We start from the raw sequence: 20,237 nt of genomic DNA on the forward strand, positions 1-20,237 counted from the left end.
CCGAGGGATGTGAGCGCCCTCAGAAGCTGGAGAAAGCAAGGGAACAGATTCTCCCCTGGAGCCTCAGAGCGCAACCCTGTGGATGCTGTGATTTTAGCCCCGGGAGACCCATTTCAGACTTCTGTCCTCCAGGACGTGGAGAGAATAAATTTGCATTGTTTTTAGCCACTGGGTTGGTGGTCATTTGGCACAGCAGGAAATGAACGTGGGGCAGCCCTGCCAACCCCACGTACCTGGTAGCGTAAGTTCCTCCTCGTCTTCTGGATTCAGGAGGAGCCCCCTTGGGCTCCACCGTGCAGGATGCTCCGGGCCCCCCACACTTCCGGTCCGCCAGCCCTGGGCTCCTAGACAGCAAACACACATGGCCGTGTGAGGCTCTGGAGGGTGGCCTCCACCCCCTCCCTCTTCACATCCTTCCCAGGGGTCCCACTGATGGCCCCCAGAGGCCTGAGCACAGCCTGAAACAACTGACCCCGGTAGGTGGGGAGAGACCATTCTAGAGACAGGTGGGGGTTGGGGGGGTGGTGAGAGCCAGCTGGTGCTCCATGCTGCCCACAGCCAGGCAGCTCGGACCCCCACCCCAGAGTCAGCATGGGGGTCTTAGTGGGGGAGGTAGCCCCAGGAAGTGTGAGAAAGCTCAGGGTGCTGGCTCTGCTTAGGGCAAGGTCAAACCTCTGAGCCTGCCTCGCCCCTTCAGTGGGCCCGGAATACAACATAGGACACAGTCTGGAGACCCCAGCACGGGGCACTGGAACAACAGGCCATCTTTGGCAGTACTGTTCTTGACCTCATCCTCAGATCTTCAGAGAACTTCCTCACCACAACCTCACCAAGCCTGTCCTTTGTGATGCATGTGTCATTAGCCCCACTGCACTCAGGGAGGCTACCTCCTTAGGAAGTGGTCAAGCCAGGGTGAGAACCCAGACCTTCCCATCCCCTGTCCTGTCCACCCTCCCTCTGGTGACGGCACTACCCCAAGCAGAGCAGGGCATAGAGCAAATGACCCCAAGGGAGCAGCTGGGAAAGGGGGTGAAGGCCTGACCCCTGGGGCACCGGAGGGGTGAGGAGGGAGGAATGAAGGGAAAGCGGTCAGAAAGAGGAGGTCTGCGGCTCCCTGGTGCTAGACTAAGTTCTGCCCCTCACTGGCTGTGTGACGCTGGGCAAGTTACTTCACCTCTCTGAAGCTGGTTCCTTATCCGCAAAATGAGGACAATGGAGTACCTCTGGCCCTGGCAACAGTTCTCAAAGTTGGTCTAAATACCCCGGGAGATCCTTGAGACTCTTTCAGGCAACCCACGAGTTCGAGCTATCTTCATAGTAACACTAAGATGAAATTTGCATCTTTCATGCTGCGTCTGACCAACACACGGTGGAATTTTCCAGAAACTGCAAGTCATGCGCTATCACAACAGACTGAGCTCTACTAATCCAGCCTTAAAGAGATGTGCGAAAGTATACACGTGCACTCCCCTCTTTTTTCCCCTCAAAAAAGAGCTATTTTGCATGGGCTGATATTATTTTATGTTACACGTTTATTCTGGTCATTTTTAAGTGAATTAATATATAACTATTTTAAAATTATTGTTTTCATTTCTAATACAGAAAATACCCATGTAAACTACCCACGTAAAGAACAGTACTTGGAGGTCCTCAGTAATTTTCCAAGAGCATGAAGGGATCTAGGGACCAAAAAAGTTTGAGAACTGTGGTCTGAGGGTCACATACGAGATACTGAGACAGAGGCACCAAACCCAGCACCTGGCTCAACGTGAGAACAGAAAATGGTATTGTTCTTAGGATCTATAAAATGAGTCCCATCTGATGCTAACACCCTAGACGCGCCCCCCCACCCCCACCCCGCACCAGGTGACCTCAAGGTGGGGTCCCATCTCCGTCCTGCTTTCTGTGCAGTGTCCAGCAGAGGGCGCACTGCCCCTTGTCTGGGGCCCCTCCTGCCTGGCGGAGATGCAGGGGTCAGGGGACTCTGTGGGGCACGGCAGGGGTCCCTGTAGGCTGTGATTTAATGCAGAGCTCCACTGCCCTCCAGCTCCAAAGATGCACGTGCACACACCTGCAGTTGGGGACCCAGGGCACCCTGGTACCCCCGGACCCTGTCCCAGACAGAAGGCTGGCAGAGCAGCTGAGAGCAAAACTCAGGAGCTGACAAACCTGGATGCCAACCACTAAACTCTGTGACGTACCTTTTCTGGGCCTCAGTTGTCTCGTCTGTAAAATGGGAATGAGAATACCTACCTTCCAAGGACTCCGTGGGTTCCGTGCATGTAAAGAGCTCAGCACAGTGCCTGGCACACAGCAAGTGCTCAATAAATGGAGTCCAGGGGATTGTTCGTGAATCCCCAGCACTGGGACACGTCAAGGGAGGCCAGTCTTGACAGACTGATTAGAAAATCCCCCACAGGATCTAAAGGCTGCCACCTACCCAGCTCCCAACCCTGCTGGAGGCTAGGGAGGGAGCCAAGGGTGCAGGTAGGTACTGGGGAGTGCTGAAGGGTGCAGAGGGGCACATCTTGTGTGGCCTGTGTTTGTGAGCCCGTGGGAGACACCTCCCCTGCAGCCTGAGGCTGCCCCCTCCTTCCCACCCCCCACCCCTTCCCCCGTCCCCAGCACCGCAGGATCTCCCCAGAGCAGGACCGACCCCCCCGCCCGGAGGTCGCTGTGGGGGCGATGGGAGGCGCTTCCTACCCTGGCGGAGGTCGGAGAGGATGTGGTGCTCCCGAAACTGGGCAGCGGCCGCACACACCTTGGAGTGGCCGTAGCAGAAGCAGCTGGTGCAGCCGGCCGGGTGGTGGGGTTGCAGGTTAAACGTCCCCGGGCGACATCTGAAAGGAGCGCAAGCCCCGGGGGAAGGGGGTGGCAAATGAGCCAGGGAGGTTCAGGGGATCCCAGCTAGATCCAGGTGAGTCAGAATCACTGGGGAAACTTCCAAATATATATATATACACACACACACACACACACACATTCGGATTTACAGGAGTTGCGAAGATCATGCAGAGAGCTCCTGTAGCCTCTTGACCAGCTTTCCCTGACATCAGCGACGTTGCAAGTGTGCGTTTAACCGCGCCAAGAAATTCGCCGGAGTTCACGTTAGTTCGCGTTATGTACTAAACCCCAGACTTGATTAAGATCTCTGCCCTTTTCCCGCCAATGCCAGTTTTCCTGGCCCGGATCTGGTCCGGGACCACGGGACCATGGTGCCTCCTCCGGTCTACGCAGTATTCTTGTCATCCACGACCTTGACGCTTTTGAAGAGTAGTGCAGATGTTTTGCAGAATGCCCCGCAATTCGGGTTTCTCTAATCACGCGGTGTCATGATTAAACTGGGGCCATAGGTTTGGGGAAGCAATAAGAGGGAAGTGTCCCTCTCGTCACATCGCGTTGGGGTAAATGACGCTCCTGTGAGATCACCGGGAGTGTCAAGCTTCACCGCCTGGTCAAGGTGCAGCCCGCCCCCGGGGCTCCTGCACCTTCTGCCTTCAGGAGGAAGTCACTAAATGCAGCCCCATCCCCTGGAGGGCGGGGTATTAAAGACACTCGGACACCACCACTGTAATTACCGAATATTTTGCGAGGGAGATATTTGGGGCAATGCCAATACTGTTTCTCCTTAAAATCCTGCCCACTCAATTAGGTGGCTCTTGCCCATCACGACCATTACTGTGACATTCAAACCGATTTCCTATTTCCCCCCCTTCCTTCTACATTTATTATTTGGAATTCTTTCACCAGGAAGATTTGTCCTCTCGTCCCAGTGTTATTTATTTTTCTCCCCTCATCTGTTTATAGCAGTGTGGACTCATGGATATTTATTTGATTCTTTGGGTTATAATCCAATACCATCATTATTTATTTTGTTGTTCAAATTGTTCCAGCTCTGGGAGCTCTTTCAGGTCGGTGTTTGTGTCCTTTTGACACAGGCCCCCAGCCTGGTTTAGAGGTTTTTTCTGATCGTTTTCATCTGGTTTTGTTTTTAATTAAGCACTTCCTTGCTCTCTGTGACGACCAGACACTCTGGGCTCATCCAGCATGGTCCCGGCCCCAGCCCCGGGATCAGCCATTTCTCCAAGGAGCCCTGGAGAAACATTTCACAGACTCCCGGTCTGCACCTGGGGGCTCCGTATGAGCCAGCCGGGGCAGAGGTATCGGATTCGTAAGAAGCTGTCGATGACCCCTGGGGCCCAGCCGGTTCTGAGGAGCACAGCTCAGCAAGCCACCCCATTTCACAAACGGGCAAAGTGAGGCTCAGAGAGAGGACCCCCTGAAGGTGCAAGGTGGGGGGGGCAGAGCCATGGGAGAACCCAGGTAGGGGTCCGGTTCCCCGACTCCACTCTGTTTCCTCACCTGAGGGATCTCAGGGAAGGAAGTCCCAGCAGGGAGCCGAGCTCCCACCCCAGGGCCTGCGGGCCACATGTGGACGAGGTGAGGGAGTGGCCTGGGGCTGACCTAGGCAAGTGAAGGCCAGGGCCAGCCATGGCTTCTTCTGAACCGGTAGAGACCCAGTGCACACTGACAAGAGTCGAGTCCACGATATAATGCTGTCAGGTGCTTCACACACAGGTCTGCAGCCAGAGAATCAAAGAGCCCCCGACAGACCCTGCGCTCATTGCAAAGGGCTTCAGAGGTCAGAGCCAAAGCCAGGAAGAGGAGACGGTGCGTGCCTAAGGAGGTAAATGCACATTTGTCCACCAGCCCTACTGCTTGGGGCTAGGAGGTCCCCTGGACACACCAAAGAGGAAGTTTAAGGAGCATGTGGCTTTGGAAAAGTAATTTTGCCTTGTGGAACTTCGGACACTCCATTTGTACAAAAGACGGCAAAGCGGTTGGAATCACAGCTCAACTGGTAGAAGCTTCTTGGAGTAGGGCAGAGAGGATTCTGAGGTTACAGTGGGGCTCATGGTAAAGACCGCGGCGTTCCACTAGTGACGTCTGCCCTGGGGGTGAGTGGGGAGGGCAGTGGTAGGAGTATCAGGTATTTGCTATTCCTGGATCAGAGAATCTCTCCTAACCTTTCCAGCTCTCTCTCTCTTTTTTTTTTTAAGATGTAAAAGAAGAATGGCTATCACAGCTTATAACCATCAGTGTAGGGGTCAAAGCATAAGCGGTGTCGGGCGTCTGGTGGCGCAGTTAAGAGTCCAACTCTCGGTTTCGGCTCAGGTCATGGTCTCAGGGGCATGAGATCGAGCCCCACGTCAGGCTCCACGCTGAGCGTGGAGTGTGCTTCAGATTCTCTCTTCCTCTCCCTCTGCCCCTCCCACTCGTGCACTCACTCTCTCTCTCTCTAATAAATAAATCTTTATAAAAGAGTATAAACAGTGTCAGAACCTTTAGATAACTTCCAGGATGGCAGACCCACGGTGCCCCAGGAAGGGTGACAGGTGGCGAAGTTGCCCAGGTCTGTATGGGCCCTGCCCCTGCTCCTCCACATCCCGAGCCCTTAAGTCACTCCCAGCAAGCTGAGGGTCGGGTTGGCTCACCCACCTGTCACACAGGTGGCCTTCCACGTTCCTCTTGCAGGGGCAGCGTCCGCTATGGGGGTCACAGGTACCCAGGCTGCCAGCAGCACTGCAGGCACAGGGTCTGCAAGGAGATAGGACAGTAGGAAAGGTATCCAGTGAGCAATTCCAGAGTGAGGATAACCCATCCTCCTGGGAGGGAACTTCTCCATCCTTCCCCATTCCCTAGAGGACCAGGAAGTAGGCTGACCCAAGAGACTGCCGCCTGGCTTTTACCATTCCCACCTTGCCAAGGAAGTGACCCATCCACTCACCTGAAGAGTGATCCATCTGCCAACCCACTCCCTCATCCATCTGTACATTCTTCCAGCCACCCATCCATTTATTCATCCTTCCAGCCTTCTATTGATTGGCCCACTCACCCATCCATGCATCTTTCCATCCATCCATCCATCCATCTGACGAGACATGGTTCCTGCCCTCACAGAGCCTACAGTCAACTGAAGATGGACAAGCAAACAGGTAGATACTGTACTTTGATATGTTCTGAGAAGAAATATAAGAGGCCATAGGTGCACCAAGGAGGAGCTTGAGGTGAGGGACAGAGGACAGGTAGAGGGAAGACTTCCTGCGGGAGTGGTACCTGGGCTGAGAACAGGAGAAAGTGGAGGGGTTTGCTAGACACAGGCTGGGAGAGGTAAGGGGTTGTGGGGGGAATACTCTAGGGCAGGAGCATATACAAAGGCCCAGAGGCCAGAGAAACCCTGGGGAGGTATCTGAGTTCCTGCCTCATGGCCAGAGTTGTGCCTAGACCCACTCAGTATTCTGTGGGGCAGCCGAGAGACTCCCCATCCAATCCTGATGCATTTCCACTGCCTTTCGAATACACAAAGAGACTGTTGTAACCAAAGTCAGGTCATTTAAAAGTGTTTCTGAGTTTCTAAGAGCTTTATTTTTTTGGCCATGGGTGTTGCTCAATTAAGTGATTGAGTTAGACCCGCATGTTAAACCCCTCTTCTGAGGTCCGGACCCCAGGAGCCCCTTGCCCGTCTCTCTCCCCTCGGATGCCCCACCAGCACTGCGGTATCAGCCTCTCCCTGCATTGTGCTCCCCATGTCACGAACGGCCTCCCACCACCCAGGGGCCTGGGCACTCAGCCTTCATTCTTTATTCCTCTTCTGCTCCCCGGTGACCACCTCCTGCCAACTCTGCCTTCCGAGGGGCTCTGGAATCTGTCCGGTTCTCTGCCTCTCCGTGGCCAAACCCTAGTGCGAGCTGCCACGTCTCCCAGCCGTTCCTGCTGCGGCCTCCAACCTCATCGCACTCCTGCCTCACACCTGTCCACAGCTCCTCCTGAGGCCTCCAAGGCCCCAGCGGACCCTCCTCCTCTGCGCACCCTCCTGCCCTGCACCCCCCGCTCATCCATACTGAGCTTCGCCTTGCACTTGCCTCTGAGCCTTTGCATGCACTCTTCCTCTGCCAGGAACACCTGTCCTCCCTCCGCCCTCTCTCGGCAGCCCTCCCTTCTCAGGTCTCACACTAGGAGCTCAGTGCCTCTCACGGGAAGCCTGCCCTTGAGCCCCAAGACCAGCCGGGCTTCCGAGGGACTCATGCCCTGTCTCACATTCTCCAGGGATGGGGTGTCTCTAGTCCTCACGTGGGGCTGGGGGTGGCTGCAGAATGAGAATAAGACGGAATGACGGAAAGAGGGATGGAAGGCAGGAGGGAAGGACAGCGACTTTTCCCTTCCTCCCACTTCCTGGCATTCAGTCCCAGTCCACCTCCTGTGTGCCTGCGTGGCCGCCTCACCTGCAGCCTCCCTCACTGAGCGAGTGGAAGCCGGGCCGGCAGCGGTCACACTTCCAGCCTGTCACCGTGGGCTTGCAGACACAGGTTCCCGACGCATCACACTGGAGGCGCAGGGAGCCTGGGGGAGGAAGGGCACAGGGCAGTGGGGGCCCGATCGGGGCAGGCGGCGGGGGCCAGGCGGTGGGGCCTGCTACCTGCCGGGTGGCAGTCACAGGGCTGGCACGGCGTCCGAGGGCTCCAGCGATAGAAGTCCTCCTGGCAGCGCTCGCAGTGTGGCCCGGCCGTGTGGTCCCGGCAGCGCAGGCAGCGGCCGCCGTGGCCCGTGCGGCGGAAGAGCTCCCGGTCGAACGCACACTCCTCCGAGTGGCCACTGCAGTTGCAGGCTGTAGGCAGGAGGCAGGGGGCAGCACGTGAGCGGCAGGGCTCGGCGGCAGGGGAGTCTGGGCCAATCCACCTCCTGGTAATGAAGGAGCGGGCAGCTCCACAAAGGTCCAGCTTGATCAAGAATACGGAGACCAGTCGACTGATCTTCCCCAACAGGACTCTCAAGAGCAAAGGGGGCACCAAGACCCAGGACCCTCCCAGGCAAGCCAGACGCACCGTCTGCACGCACGGATCACGGCTGGCCACGTTCTGGAGTGGCAGCGTGGCTCACTCCAAGCTGTCTCGCGGATCCGCTCAGCCGTAAGAATTATGTGGATCTGGCTCCTGGTGACCATGAGGTCATTCAGATGCATGGAAATACAGGTCACCCCTTCACTCGTTAATTCATTAAAAAAGGAGTATGTACTAAGGACTGCTCGGTCCGTCTCAACTCCCGTCGTGAGCCCAGCGTGGCAGGGGGGCGGTCGGCGAGCAGCACAGTGCTGCCCACTATTTGATGGGGGCCAGATGCAGCAAGCAAGCGAAAATCCTACAGGTGGAAGGCTGCAGGGAGGCTCTGGGAGCTGAAGGAGGGACCCTGCAGGCTGTCCTCAGGGCAGGGGGAGTCCCAGGCAGGAGGTGAGGGCAGCCAGAAAAGATCTGCCCGGTGGGGGGGGGGGGGTGCTGGCATGTCACTTGATGGGCAGCATTATGGGACAGGGAGGGGTGTGGGGGGCAGCTATGAGGTCAAGGGGTCAGCAGAGCCTGATCCAGGGAGGCCAGGCAGCTGTGGTCAGTGGACTTCACCTGGAGCAAGGTAGGCTCTGGGAGGGTCAGCCAGCGGCTGGGTGTAATTGGGCTGGCACTTTAGCAAGAGCCTCGGGCTGCGGGCAGAGCCGGGCCAGAGGCTGGTGAGCAGGTCAGGGGGAGCTTCAGGTCTGGAGGAGGGGTGATGGAGCTGGGACCAAGGCGTAGAAGGACACAGTCAGGAGGGCCGGAGGGACGCAGATGAGTCCGAGCTCAGGGCTGCCCGCCCTGGGCGGTGGCGAGGGGTCAGGCACGAAGCCCTGGCTTCCGGGCTGGTGGCAGAGTGGACAGAGATGTGACCCCTGGGCGTGTGACACACGGCAGAAGTGGTTTGGTCTTTTGTGTCCCCACCATGGAGACAGCCTCAGGCTCAGAATGGGTGAGCCAGCCAGCACCACCTCCTTGGCCCCAGGGAGGACTTCCTGGCGGAGGCAGGCCAGTGAGGGCAACAGAAGCCCACGCTGGGAAGCTCCTGCAGACAGCGCTGCGCTGTTCTCAGAACAGGCTGTCCTCGCCCCTGCCCCAGCTCTGGCTGCCAACAGCCCCAGCCCACGAGGGGAGTGGGCCCAGAGGCCGGGCTGTCAGGACCGTGCCCGTGAACAGGCTCCTCTTGCCAGCAGCCGGGATCCAGGGCCCAGTGAGGGCCAGCCGCCCTCGGGGAGCCCGAAGCAGCAGTTCGGGCGACTCTCTGGGGGACAGAGCAGGCTCGGAGCCTGTGGGAAGCTGGGACGGATGTTGATGGACAGTCCCAACCCCGCTGTGTGCAGCCCCCCGTCCCTGGGGAAGGTACGCCGGCACCGTCCTCTACAGCTTGTCTCTGGGGTTCTGTGGTCAAAGCCACATCACATGGGGACTAAGACATCAAAGGCCGCCTGGGGGGCTGTGGGAGAGGCTGGGTGGGCAGGTCAGCACCTCCCCAGGACCCGGGGCCTTCTGTTCTGGCTTTGATTAGCGGCTGGAGCCCTTGAAACAAAGAACAGTGGGGGGGCCTGCCCAGCCCCTCCTGCCGCAGCCACCTCCTCCTCGACTGGGGGATTTGGTCTGGGGGAGCGCTTTGTGCTTTGTGGGGAGCAAGACAGAGGAAGGCACGCCCCCTCCCGTTGTCCCCCCGCCCCTCCTCATCCCTGCAGTGACGGGGGGGCGGGGTTAGTGTCAGGAGCAGCCCCCATTGCCGGTCTCAGGGAGTCTGCTCCCCAGCCGGTGCCATGGCCCCCGGCCCCCGTTGCCCAGAGCTCCGGGACACTCACGCACACACTCGTTGGCGGCCTCGGCCGTGGCGCGGGCCCACGGGCGGTCCTGGAAGAAGGGCAGGCAGCTCTCGCAGTCAGCGCCCGTGGTGTTGTGCTGACACCGGCAGGCCAACCGGCCCGCCGCATCGGGACCGCACTCGCTGGCGTGCCCGTTGCACTTGCACCTGGGGGAACACGGAGATCGGGGTCCCGAAACTAAGGAAGGCAGCGTCAGAGGAGGGGCTCATCGCCAGGTAGCCCCTGATTCGACTGTTCAGTGATGGAGCTCCAGGGAAGCCCTACGAGGTGCCCGGGGAGCTGGCCGCACTGCGCTCTTCTGAGCTCCGTCCGCGGACAACCCCACTGCATCTTCACGAGCCCGCTATCCTTCCCATTTCACAGATGCGGGAACTGAGGCACGCAGGCTGCCCCAGGCCAGCAGTTAGGAATGGCAAAGTTTGCAAGGCTGCTGCTGAATGAGTTCTAGCCGAGAGGGACCCAGAAAGAAGTCACCCCAGTCCCCCGGGGTGGAAGGTGGGGCAGCTCACGGGCACAGGGTGGAGGAAGGGGGCAGCCAGCAAACCGTCTCACACAGTCCTCCTTTGTGTCTAAAGGGGCGAGAAAAAGGTCGCTCCTTACGGAGGACAGCCCCCAACTCATCTCATGTCCCCAGTGAGTCTGTGCCTGGGGGACAGCCCCTGAGGCCCGTTTCCCACAGCATCCACCTTCCCACAGGGACAGGAGACTGGAAGAATTGGGCAGACACAAGTGAGCCCATGGGGCCACCACGACGTCCAGCTTCCAGCCTTCCTCTGTGCCGCCCCCAACTGAGCTTATACCTTCTTGCTGGAGCCTCCCTGCTGCAGCAGGAGGGACCACACCCACCCCCATTTCACAGATGAGAAAACGGAGGCTCAGGCCACGAAGAGACAGGTGCTACGTGGCAGAGCTAGAATCTGCACCCTGTTCTGCTCCACGCAGACCCCACGCTCCCGGACCCTGGAGGCTCCGGACACAGCTCCCGTAAGCTGTGATCCATGTCCGCCCTGACTGCTGTCAGCACCCCCAGCATCTTCTCTGCTTTGGGGACACAGGGCTTGGGAAGAGCAGAGGGCATTGTTTCCTCCGTGGGAGCCCCGGGTAGGCAGGGAACGCCCTAGCATTTCTGGCAGGGGTGAGGTGGACACCAGGCAGTCTTGAGAGAGGGTGATTCCCTGGTCTCGGGACAAGGGACTGCCCATGTCCCTGGGGAGGTCTGCGAACACCACCCTCCCCCATGAAGCCCTCTGACCCCAAGGGAGAGAATGAAATTCTTCCAGGCCATTGTGGGAAGCCGGTGCCGGCCCCTGCCCCCCAGCCAGCTGCAGGCCCGAGGGTGGTCTGGCTCTGGCAGCTGGGGCCCAGATGTTCTTTGGCCCAAAGCCCCCCGACAGAAGGCGCCGGAGCTCGCCACCACCCGCCATCGTGGACAGCGCCTCCTCCCGGGTGGTTTGACCCGAATCAAGCGTGGGAGAGGCAGGGGAGGAGGCGCAGAGGGGCCCTCGCAGACACCCCCACCTCCCCTTCTCTCCCAGCCCCAGCCTCGCCTGGAGGATGCAGACACCGCAGGTGCAGGTAGCTGGGCCCTGCCTTCCCTTTCTGGGCTTTTCCACCTCTCCGAAAGCCACCCAAGCGTCCCTGAATTCCAGAAGCTCCTTGCTTCCCACTCACACAGGCCATGACCCCCACGGTGGGCTGACTTCCCATCCTAGACAGCCTGCGGATCCACAAGCCTCTCCCCGCCCTACCACCCCCTCCCACGGCCACTTTCTAGCGTTCTCTTCTCTCTCCCCTTACCCTTCCCCATGCGGAGTCAGGGGGTTGGGGCCTTTTCACACCCTGTTACTACCCCAGCCAAATCCTTCCACAGCTCCCCACTGCCTGTGGGACATGGACGAACTCGGTCCACGGTCCTGACCATCTCGCAGCCTTGTCTCCGGAGGTGGCGCACGCTCGCCCTTCTGCCCAGGATGCTGGCCTCCTCCCACCCTGGCTGGGCCCCCGTCTGCAGAGCAGTCTCCCTGCCCACCGGCACAGCTCGCCCTGGCCCCCGTCCTTTATTACTCTGGGGTGCGAGGACATGTTTGTTGGATACTAATCTGATCACAGTCTGCGCCCCCCCCCTTGAGGTTGGGACGGGAACGCCTCTGTCTTCCTCTTTCCTTTCCAAGAAGGAAGCCCCCAAGCATTCCTGCTGAAGACACTGTGTGTGCCTCCCCTGGTTCCACGGCCCGCCACGTGTGCCCAGTACCGACAGCCACGGGCGGGACAGGCCAGGGATGTTGAGAAAGACAAGGCCTCTGCCCTTTGGGCGGCCCCTGCGTCCCAGAGAGGAGAGACGCTCAGCCAAACCAGAGCAGCCCGGGGAGCCAGCACCAGGGGTCCAGATGGCACAGCCCGGCAGTTCCCACAGAAGAGAGGGGGTCAGAAACGCAGCCCCTGCTCACTCGGGGCCCCTTCCAGGTAGTTGACCGTGGGGCATTGCAGTGGCCTGAACCGTTTGTTTGCGCGGAGGTGCCTCAAAGTCTTATTAGAAATGTCTGGGTCCCCGTGAAGCCCGACCATACCCAAGGTTAGCAGGAGACCGGGGCGGGAGTGGTGTGGATGGGCTTCGTGGTCTGTAAAATCGGGAGTGCTGATAGAAGTAAAGCTTTGAAAGCTTCAAGCCCTGCATGGGCCCGTTGTCAATCCCTAACCAGGTGGACTTGGAAAGAAAAAGGAGGGAAGGGAAAGGAACAGAGGAGAAGGGATAAAGGATGAGGAAGGAAGGAAGGAGGGAGGGAGGGAGGGAGGAAAGGGAAGGAGGGAGGGAGGGAGGGAAGAGAAAAGTGAAGGGGCAGGGACCTCCAGGCGGAGGGATCAGCATGTGCAAAGGCCTCACATGTCTTGCACACCGTAGCAGAGGCATAGCTGATACAGGAAGTGCAGGAGCTGGGATGTGGCTGGGCCGTGAAGACCTCGAACGCCAGGCCCGGGAGACCAGGGTCCTGCCCCTCCTCTGTCCCCCGAGGCCTCTGAAGTGGCTTCTTCACCCTCCACGGCAGCCACTGGGTGACCCCCATATGGTGGCCACTCTCTTTCTGCCCCCAACCCAGGGTCTGGGCTCCCAGGCCCCGCCGTCCTGCCTTCCACCTACCTGCCACCCACAGAGAAGTCGGACACGGCATAATAGTAGGACTGCAGCACCTTGGGATCCTTGAAGATGTCGTCCCCAAACGTGTTGAGCCGGTCCAGGGAGATGAGGAGCTCGGTGCTGGTGACCCACTCCTGGGGGGTGGGGGGGCGAGGGTGGAGGAGGGAAGGCATCAGCAGGCTCCTGAGTTCTGCCTGGAGGTCCAGCCGGCTGCCCTGCGGGTCTCATGGGACCCAGGGACAAGCAAAGCTCAGACAAATCCCAAGAACGGTGCAGAAATAAGGAGCCTGTGCTTTGGGATCACGCCAGCCTGGGGGCCAGGCCACTTACTGGCTGTGCAACTTTGGGGAGTTACTCGAGGTCTCGGAGGCTCCCCTTCCCCATCTGTAAAACGGGACAAGGAATTGTGCCAACCCCACAAGGGTGTTTGGAGGAGAATGGCCAATGTCAGCAGTGGGGCGTGGGGTAGGGACATGCTCAGGAAGTGGCCGAGGTGCTGGGGGGCAGGGCCGAAGCAGCCCATCCTATCACCTGTTGTACACTTAACTTCTCCCACCCCAGGTATTAGTGGGGGGGAGGACATGTCCCAGTGCCCTTCTCCCCTACTCAGCTGGGGCCTGATGTGGGGCAGGTCCTAGTTTCTAGGCTTCTCATATGCTCAGGCTCCCACAGCCAGTCACCTGCCCCAGGTGACATCTGTACCTACAAGAGGAGGGACTTGGGGCCCCTTGTTCTCATGGCATCCCCAGCCCCCAGGCTCTGCCTGGCACGTAGCAGGCGCGCAGTAAATACTTGCTGATCGCTGAATGACACCTTCCCCCTGGAAGAGCGTGGCGGGGAGGTAGGAGAGAGCCCACGTGAAGGCTGACATTTTCATCCGCCTGCTGTTATAATCAGAGGTACACAGAGGCAGCTCCGGCTGAATTTTAATCAGCATTTTAATTCAGCCCAGGAGCTCCTGGTTTAGCAATCAGGCCCATCAGGGCAGAAACGAACTTCTGGCAAAGTTTGTCCTCGGGCCCCAGCGTGACGCAGGGTCTCTGCTGCTCCCTCTGAGCTCCGCAGCTCACCAGCCCACTGCCTGGGACCCGGGGCCTCTGCCCAAGGAGGTTTCCGCTGGGGAGGGAGGATCCGGCACCAGAAGAACTTCAGTGGGAGCCTCAGCACCGAGCGGAGTCCGTAAGCACCCGTCACTCAGCCAGTCGCCTGGCAAATGTCAGTGTACCTTCAGGGATCTGGTTATTAAAACGCAGCCTCTGAAGCAGAGGTCAGGGGCAGGGCCTGAGGTTCTGCATTTCTAGCAAATGTCCTGGCTGTGCTGATGCCGCTGAGTCCCTGGAGCAGAGAGCTAGCGCCTGGGGCGGCGGAGCCCAGAGTGCACGGGGTTGCGGGCTGGGAGAAAGAAGGGGAATTTGTTCCCTCAGCCCAAATCGTATGGGGCTCTCCCTGATGCCTTAAAGGTCATGTTAGGGCGAATCGGAGCCCCAAGGTACAATCAGCCTTTGCAGCTTATAATGGCCCCAGCTAAAACCACGAGTGGGCTCTCGGGTGGATTTTGGCCAGACCCTGGGGTCCAGGATGTGGCATTCAGAGGCAGGGGGCGGGGAGCTTCTGCTTCAGCCAGCACCCCGCAGGGGAGATGTTCAGGTGACCACTCGGTTCTGGTGGCCCAATTATGCCTTGGCAAGCTGGCCCTCTCCCCACGATCCTTGACCCCTCTTGGGGAACAGAGGGACCCAAGACCCTGCAGCCACATGGACACATCCTTCATTACTTCCCACCCCAAAATGCTCCAAGTCCTCAGAGGAAGCACCGTCCCAGATGTACCCAGAAGGAAGGACAGAAGGGCAAGGAGGGCTTGCCTTTCGTTGTCCTTCTTTGACCTTGGGTTCTGCCTGGGATCGGGGGAAGGGGGGTGGGGGGAGCATTTCTGAAGAGGTCGTTTCTCTGTCGGGGACAACATCCAGCACATAGGAGACAAGAAGTCACGGGAGGGTCTCAGCTTGAGCCTCTGCCCTGGGGTGATGGCTCAGACACAGGAACGGGGGGGCCCCCGGCCCTCTGCTTGTCTTCCGATGACCTTGGCTAATAATTGGTAATCTACAGAGCTTGGAGCCCCGTGGAGAAGAAATTGTCATTTTAAACAGAAGCACAATGATGACACACGAATACTTTTAATGAGATAAAGAGGGCCCGGGCATCTGGAAATGTGATCCTGTACCTTAAAGGATTAGCCTTGCCCAAAGAGAGGTTTGGCCTTTGCCCTGCTCCTGGGAAGTCACTTCTAAGCCCTTAGAATGCCCTGCTTGGAAAGAGTGTCTTTGTTGGCCTGCCGACTCGGGCCACTCCCGACAGTCTATGCTAACAACTGGTTTATGCGGGTGCCTTGGGCCACACAGAATCAGCTTGCCCTCTGCGGGAGCTGAAGGTTAAGGTCAGCCATGCAGGCAATGGGCCATGTCTATGTGACCCACTCCTAGGTACAGGCGAGCCTCCTGGGTTGACAATACTCTGCATGCTGTCACATCGTCACTGGGAGAAAAAAATGCCGTCCCCACAACTCTATACTGGGAGAGAACAAGGGGAAGCTCCACCCCTGGTCCTTCCTGGGTGCTGCTCCGGGCACCTCTTGTCGCTGGGAGTTTCATGGCTGTCATGAGTTCTGTGAGCCCTTCAAGACAATCGCTGAACCTGAGGGTGGTCTTGGGGACCCCAAACCAGCTGATTCCACGTGCCTCTGTGCTGGGCAGCCGGGGCAGGGACACAATTTCTTTCTGGGCCTAAGTGTTCCCTCTAGAGATAAACAGGAATTCTATCCCTGGCACCCTGGTTATCTCCGACCGGCAAAGGATGTGTTCTGAGCCTGTCAAGGGAAGGGAGGGCAGACTTTCTCAGCACAGGAGACCCAGGGGTGTGGACTAGAGAGCTGTCCAGTGCTCAGAAACATCGAGCAGAGCACTGCGTCTGTAGGCGAAAGGTCACCAACACTCAGGAACGTGGACGTGCGTGGGGACCAATACTGGTAAGGCCACAAACCTGAGCAGACCCCGGTGGGCTGGACAGCAGGACGTGTGAATGGATACAGGCACAGGCCTATTCTTGAGACACTGGGGGCTCCTTCCCTTCAAAGCATGATTGAGCACCTCTTATGTGCCAAGCACTGTGCCGGCCGCTTTATAATTGACTGTCCACACCAGGCAATTTAAATTGAAATTCGTTAAAATAAGACTTAAAATTCACTTCCTCAGTCATGCTAGTCTCATTTCTAGTGCTCTATAGACACGTGGTTAGTGGCTACCACCCTGGACGGCACAGCTAGAGACCACATCTGTCACTGCAGAACATTCTAGAGAGCGCCGCCTTATAGCACAGAACCAGGACTCCACGATTCCCAAACTCATGTTCTTTTCATGTTTCTCATTTTACCCTCATAAAAGCCCTTGGGGACACACAGGGGGGCAACGTTATCGGTTCACAGAGGAAGGAAGCAAGGCCCTCGGAGGGTGTGCTAGAAGCATCTAGAAAGCACCAGTGAGGAGTCAGGACACTCGGGTTCTGGTCTGGGCCCTTCCACCAACTCATGTGTGCCCATGGCAAACCCCTTCTCCAGTCCAGGCCTCAGTGTCCCCACCCTCAGGGGTCAGCTAAGTTGGTGGCTGTCACAGGGCTCCCGGGAGCCACAGGGCCCTGCCGCAGTAGGCAGGGGAAGGGACGCTTCTGCTTGGCCGAGCAGGTCCTCCTCCATCTAGCTCATTGACGGTGTCCACAACACGTGCAGACACCACAAAGGCTTCTGTTGTTTAAGATCTGAAAACTGTGGGATCCCATAGGACCCCGTGTCCTTCCACTCGTGACTTTCCTGTGCACCCCCGGGCCCAGGGATCCCCCCCCCGCAGCCCAGTCCCGACTGGCCAGGCCCGGCTGCTCTCTGACCTGCAACACGGGGCTCTCCTCGAAGTTGTAAGCGCTGGGCCGGCCCTCCAGCGTGGAGAAGGCCACGTTGCCACCGCTCAGCGGAGAGATGTCACTGAACTCGGAGGTGCAGAAGGCCACGCGCTCGTCTTCGCCCGGGCGCAGGTACTGGCCCTCGGGCCTGCCATAGGTCTTCTGGCAGGAGGCACTGTAGTACTGGTAGGGCTCCCATGGGCCGTCAGCCTGGGTGCGCTTGTAGATGGCAAAGCTCTCGGGGCGACTGGTATGGAACTTCAGCCTCACGTAGGTGATCTCGTAAGCTTTCCCTGCAGCAGTAAGACATGGACCCATTTTACTGAAGGGAAGGGAGAGTCAGAGTCCCGGTGCAGGGAGAGTAGAAGGGCAACGTCGTGTTAACGATCTCGGGTGGGAGAGGCTGCCTGGAGCGCTGTGCTCAGCGTGCCATGATCAATTAGTGATGCCTGTCAGGGGTGCCAGAACAGGACAGACAGAACAACACTGGTATGCTTCCTAGGTACCTGCCCTCCCTCACCTAGGCCAACTTGCCTCCCTGCACAGGAATCTGAATGGTAACACCCCTGACAGGCAGGCAGCCAACCCTTTTTGCTCAAGTATCTCTAGCAACGGGATGTTGCCACGTCCTGAAAATCCTACTTTACGTCAGAAAGTTACTTCTTTTACTACACCCCAGCAAAGCCAACCCTTCCCCCCGTGTCTTTAGGCTCATTCCTTCCCAGGGACTTCAGACCCTTGGAGTCTGGAGACACCCCATTCCAACTCCCCTGAACCCTAATGCAACCCTCCCAAGGACACTCTATTCTTCTGGTGTCCATTTAACTTCTCTCCTCATCCAAATCTCTCAAGAGAAGTCTACATCTGCTTGGCCCCATGGCCTCACCTCCCAACTTGGCCCTCAGTCCACTGCAATTCAGCTTCTCTGGGCTGTTCCACAGAAACTGCTCTTATAAAACCACCTCACCAATAACCCTCCACGGCCACAGCCAGGGGGCCCGGCCTTGCCTTACTTCTTGGGCCACTGGCCATCCCCCCAGGCCTCTGTGCAGCCCAGCCTCCTGGGTCACGCTCCTGGCCTGCTCCTCGGCCCCCCTGCTCGTTCCCCTCCCCCACTGCCTCCTCCTCCATCAGCTTTAGCCCTGCTCCCCTCTCCCACACTGCTGACACCAAGATGGGGGAGCTTCCAGCTTCGGCCCCCCTGCCCTCCTCTCTGCCCAGCTCCCCCCATCACGTCCTGGAACTACCCACCACAATGATCCAGCTCTCCCACAATGACTCGGAGCTGTGCTGGAGGCCGGGAAGGGCAGGAGGGCTGTGGGTGGGGAGCACAGCGGGCAGGGAGGAAAGGGTCCCTACATCCTCATCGGCCCTCAGGGGGGGTCAGTGCCTAAGAACAGAAGAACCCCCCGCACCTCTGTCCCTTGTCTGCAGTCTTCCTTACCCACACAGGAGAAGTCACTTCAGTCCTCGGTTAAACATCTCGGTCCTATGTAAGCGCTAAAGCTATAGAACTCAGAAGAAAACACAGAAGCAGATCTTTGTGACCTGGGCCAGGCAAAGCCTTCTTCATTGTGACCTCAAAAGCAAAGTGGCAGAAGCAAAAATGGATACACTGGACCTCATCAAAGTAAAAAATGGCTGTGTTTCTAAACCCACTATTGTTGGGGCGCCTGGGTGGCTCAGTTGGTTAAGCGTCTGCCTTTGGCTCAGGTCATGATCCCGGGGTCCTGGGATCGAGCCTGATCGGGCTCCCTGCTCGGCGGGAAGTCTGCTTCTCCCTCTCCCTCTGCCCCTCACCCGGCTTGTGCGCGCGCACTCTCTCTCTCTCTCTCTCTCTCTAATAAATAAATGAAATCTTAAAAAAAATAAAGACACTATTGAGAAAACAAAAACCCACAGGATGGGAAAAGATATTTGCAAATTTATATCCGAGAAGGGATTTACCAAGAATATAGAAACAATTCTTACAACTCAGTAATAAAAAAGACAACCCAATCAAAAAACGGGCAAAGGACCTAAACAGACATCTCTCCAAAGAAGATACGCAACTGGCCAATAAGCACATGAGAAGATCCCCAACATCATTAGCCAGCAGGGAAACCCAAACCAAAACCACAGGGGGATACCACTTCTCTCCCCTAAGCTGGATACAGTCAAAAAGACGCATAAAAACAAGTGCTGACGAGGATGTGGAGAATTTGGAGCCCTCCTACCCTGCTGCTGGAAATGCAAGATGGCACGGCCACTGGGGAACAGCCCGGTGGCTCCTCCAAAGGTTGACTCGGGATACCGTGTGACTTCGCAGCTCCAGCCCCGAGCCTGTGCCCCAGAGAAGGCAAAACACGTGTCTACGCAAATGCACACGGATGTTCATGGCAGCATTACACATAATCTCCAAAGAGTGGAAAAAACTCAAATGTTTGCCAACTGACCCATGAATCGATAAAACGTGGTATGTCATACAGCAGAATAGTATTCGGCAATAAAAAGGAAGGACATTCTGATACACGCTACCACGTGGATATGCCTCGAAAACAGGATCGTAAATGAAAGAGGCTCATCACAAAAGACTAGGGGCGCCTGGATGGCTCAGATGGTCAAGCATCTGCCTTTGGCTCAGGTCATGATCCCACGGTCCTGGGATCGAGCCCTGCATCGGGCTCCCTGCTCAGCGGGGGGCCTGCTTCTCCCCCTGCTCATATTGTGTCTCGGATGAATAAATAAAAAAATCTTCAAAAAAAAAAAAAAAGACTACATAGAGTATGATTCCACTTATCCTGGATGTTGTGAGTAGACGTGCCCATAAAGACAGAGAGTAGATGAGTGGTCCTCAAGGTCTGGGAGAGGAGTGGAGACTGGGGGCCACTGCTAAGGGGTGCAGGGTTTCTTTTGTCCCAAAGGCGACAGTGGGGATGGGGACACACTCTACAGACATGCTCAAACCCACTTACACTTTAAACTCTTTTTTTTTTTTTTTTTTTTTATTCATGAGAGACAGAGAGACAGAAGAGAGAGAGGCAGAGGGAGAAACAGGCTCCCAAGGAGCAGGGAGCCCGATGCGGGACTCGATCCCAGGACCCTGGGATCATGACCTGAGCCGAAGGCAGACGCTCAACCATCTGAGCCACCCAGGCGCCCCCCACTTACACTTTAAATGGGTGGGATTGGGGAGACACCTGGGTGGCTCAGTTGGTTAAGCAACTTCCTTTGGCTCAGGTCGTGATCTCAGGGTCCTGGGATCAAGCCCCACACGTCCAACTCTCTGCTCAGTGAGGAGTCGGCTTCTCCCTCTCCCTGCTCATGCTCGCTCGCTCTCTCTCTGTTTCGCTCTCAAATAAATAAAATCTTAAAAAACTATGTGGGTGGACTGTATGAGTTATATCTCTACAAAGCCATTTTATCTGTATTTAAAAATTGGACCTCCCATCCATTAGG

The 20,237-nt window shown here is 57.5% G+C and overlaps 1 protein-coding gene across 5 annotated transcripts in view; it reads right to left on the reverse strand.

Annotated features, from left to right (window-relative positions):
• LAMC3 (laminin subunit gamma 3) overlaps nt 1-20,237 on the reverse strand; it is a 57,180-nt gene that overhangs the window by 26,797 nt on the left and 10,146 nt on the right. For all 5 annotated transcript variants that reach the window (XM_073905598.1, XM_025888646.2, XM_073905599.1 and 2 more), the window contains exons 2-9: nt 16,788-17,092; nt 12,858-12,988; nt 9,701-9,867; nt 7,478-7,666; nt 7,284-7,401; nt 5,500-5,598; nt 2,704-2,840; nt 234-344 (exon numbers count right to left, since the gene is read on the reverse strand). In XM_073905598.1, coding sequence (XP_073761699.1) covers nt 234-344; nt 2,704-2,840; nt 5,500-5,598; nt 7,284-7,401; nt 7,478-7,666; nt 9,701-9,867; nt 12,858-12,988; nt 16,788-17,092 — 1,257 coding nt within the window. The remainder of the gene's footprint in view (nt 1-233; nt 345-2,703; nt 2,841-5,499; nt 5,599-7,283; nt 7,402-7,477; nt 7,667-9,700; nt 9,868-12,857; nt 12,989-16,787; nt 17,093-20,237) is intronic.

This window comes from Callorhinus ursinus, unplaced genomic scaffold, assembly GCF_003265705.2.
Source record: "Callorhinus ursinus isolate GAN/ISIS: 27379988/994484 unplaced genomic scaffold, GSC_fseal_2.0 scaffold24, whole genome shotgun sequence".
In the NCBI taxonomy this organism is placed as follows: domain Eukaryota; kingdom Metazoa; phylum Chordata; class Mammalia; order Carnivora; family Otariidae; genus Callorhinus; species Callorhinus ursinus.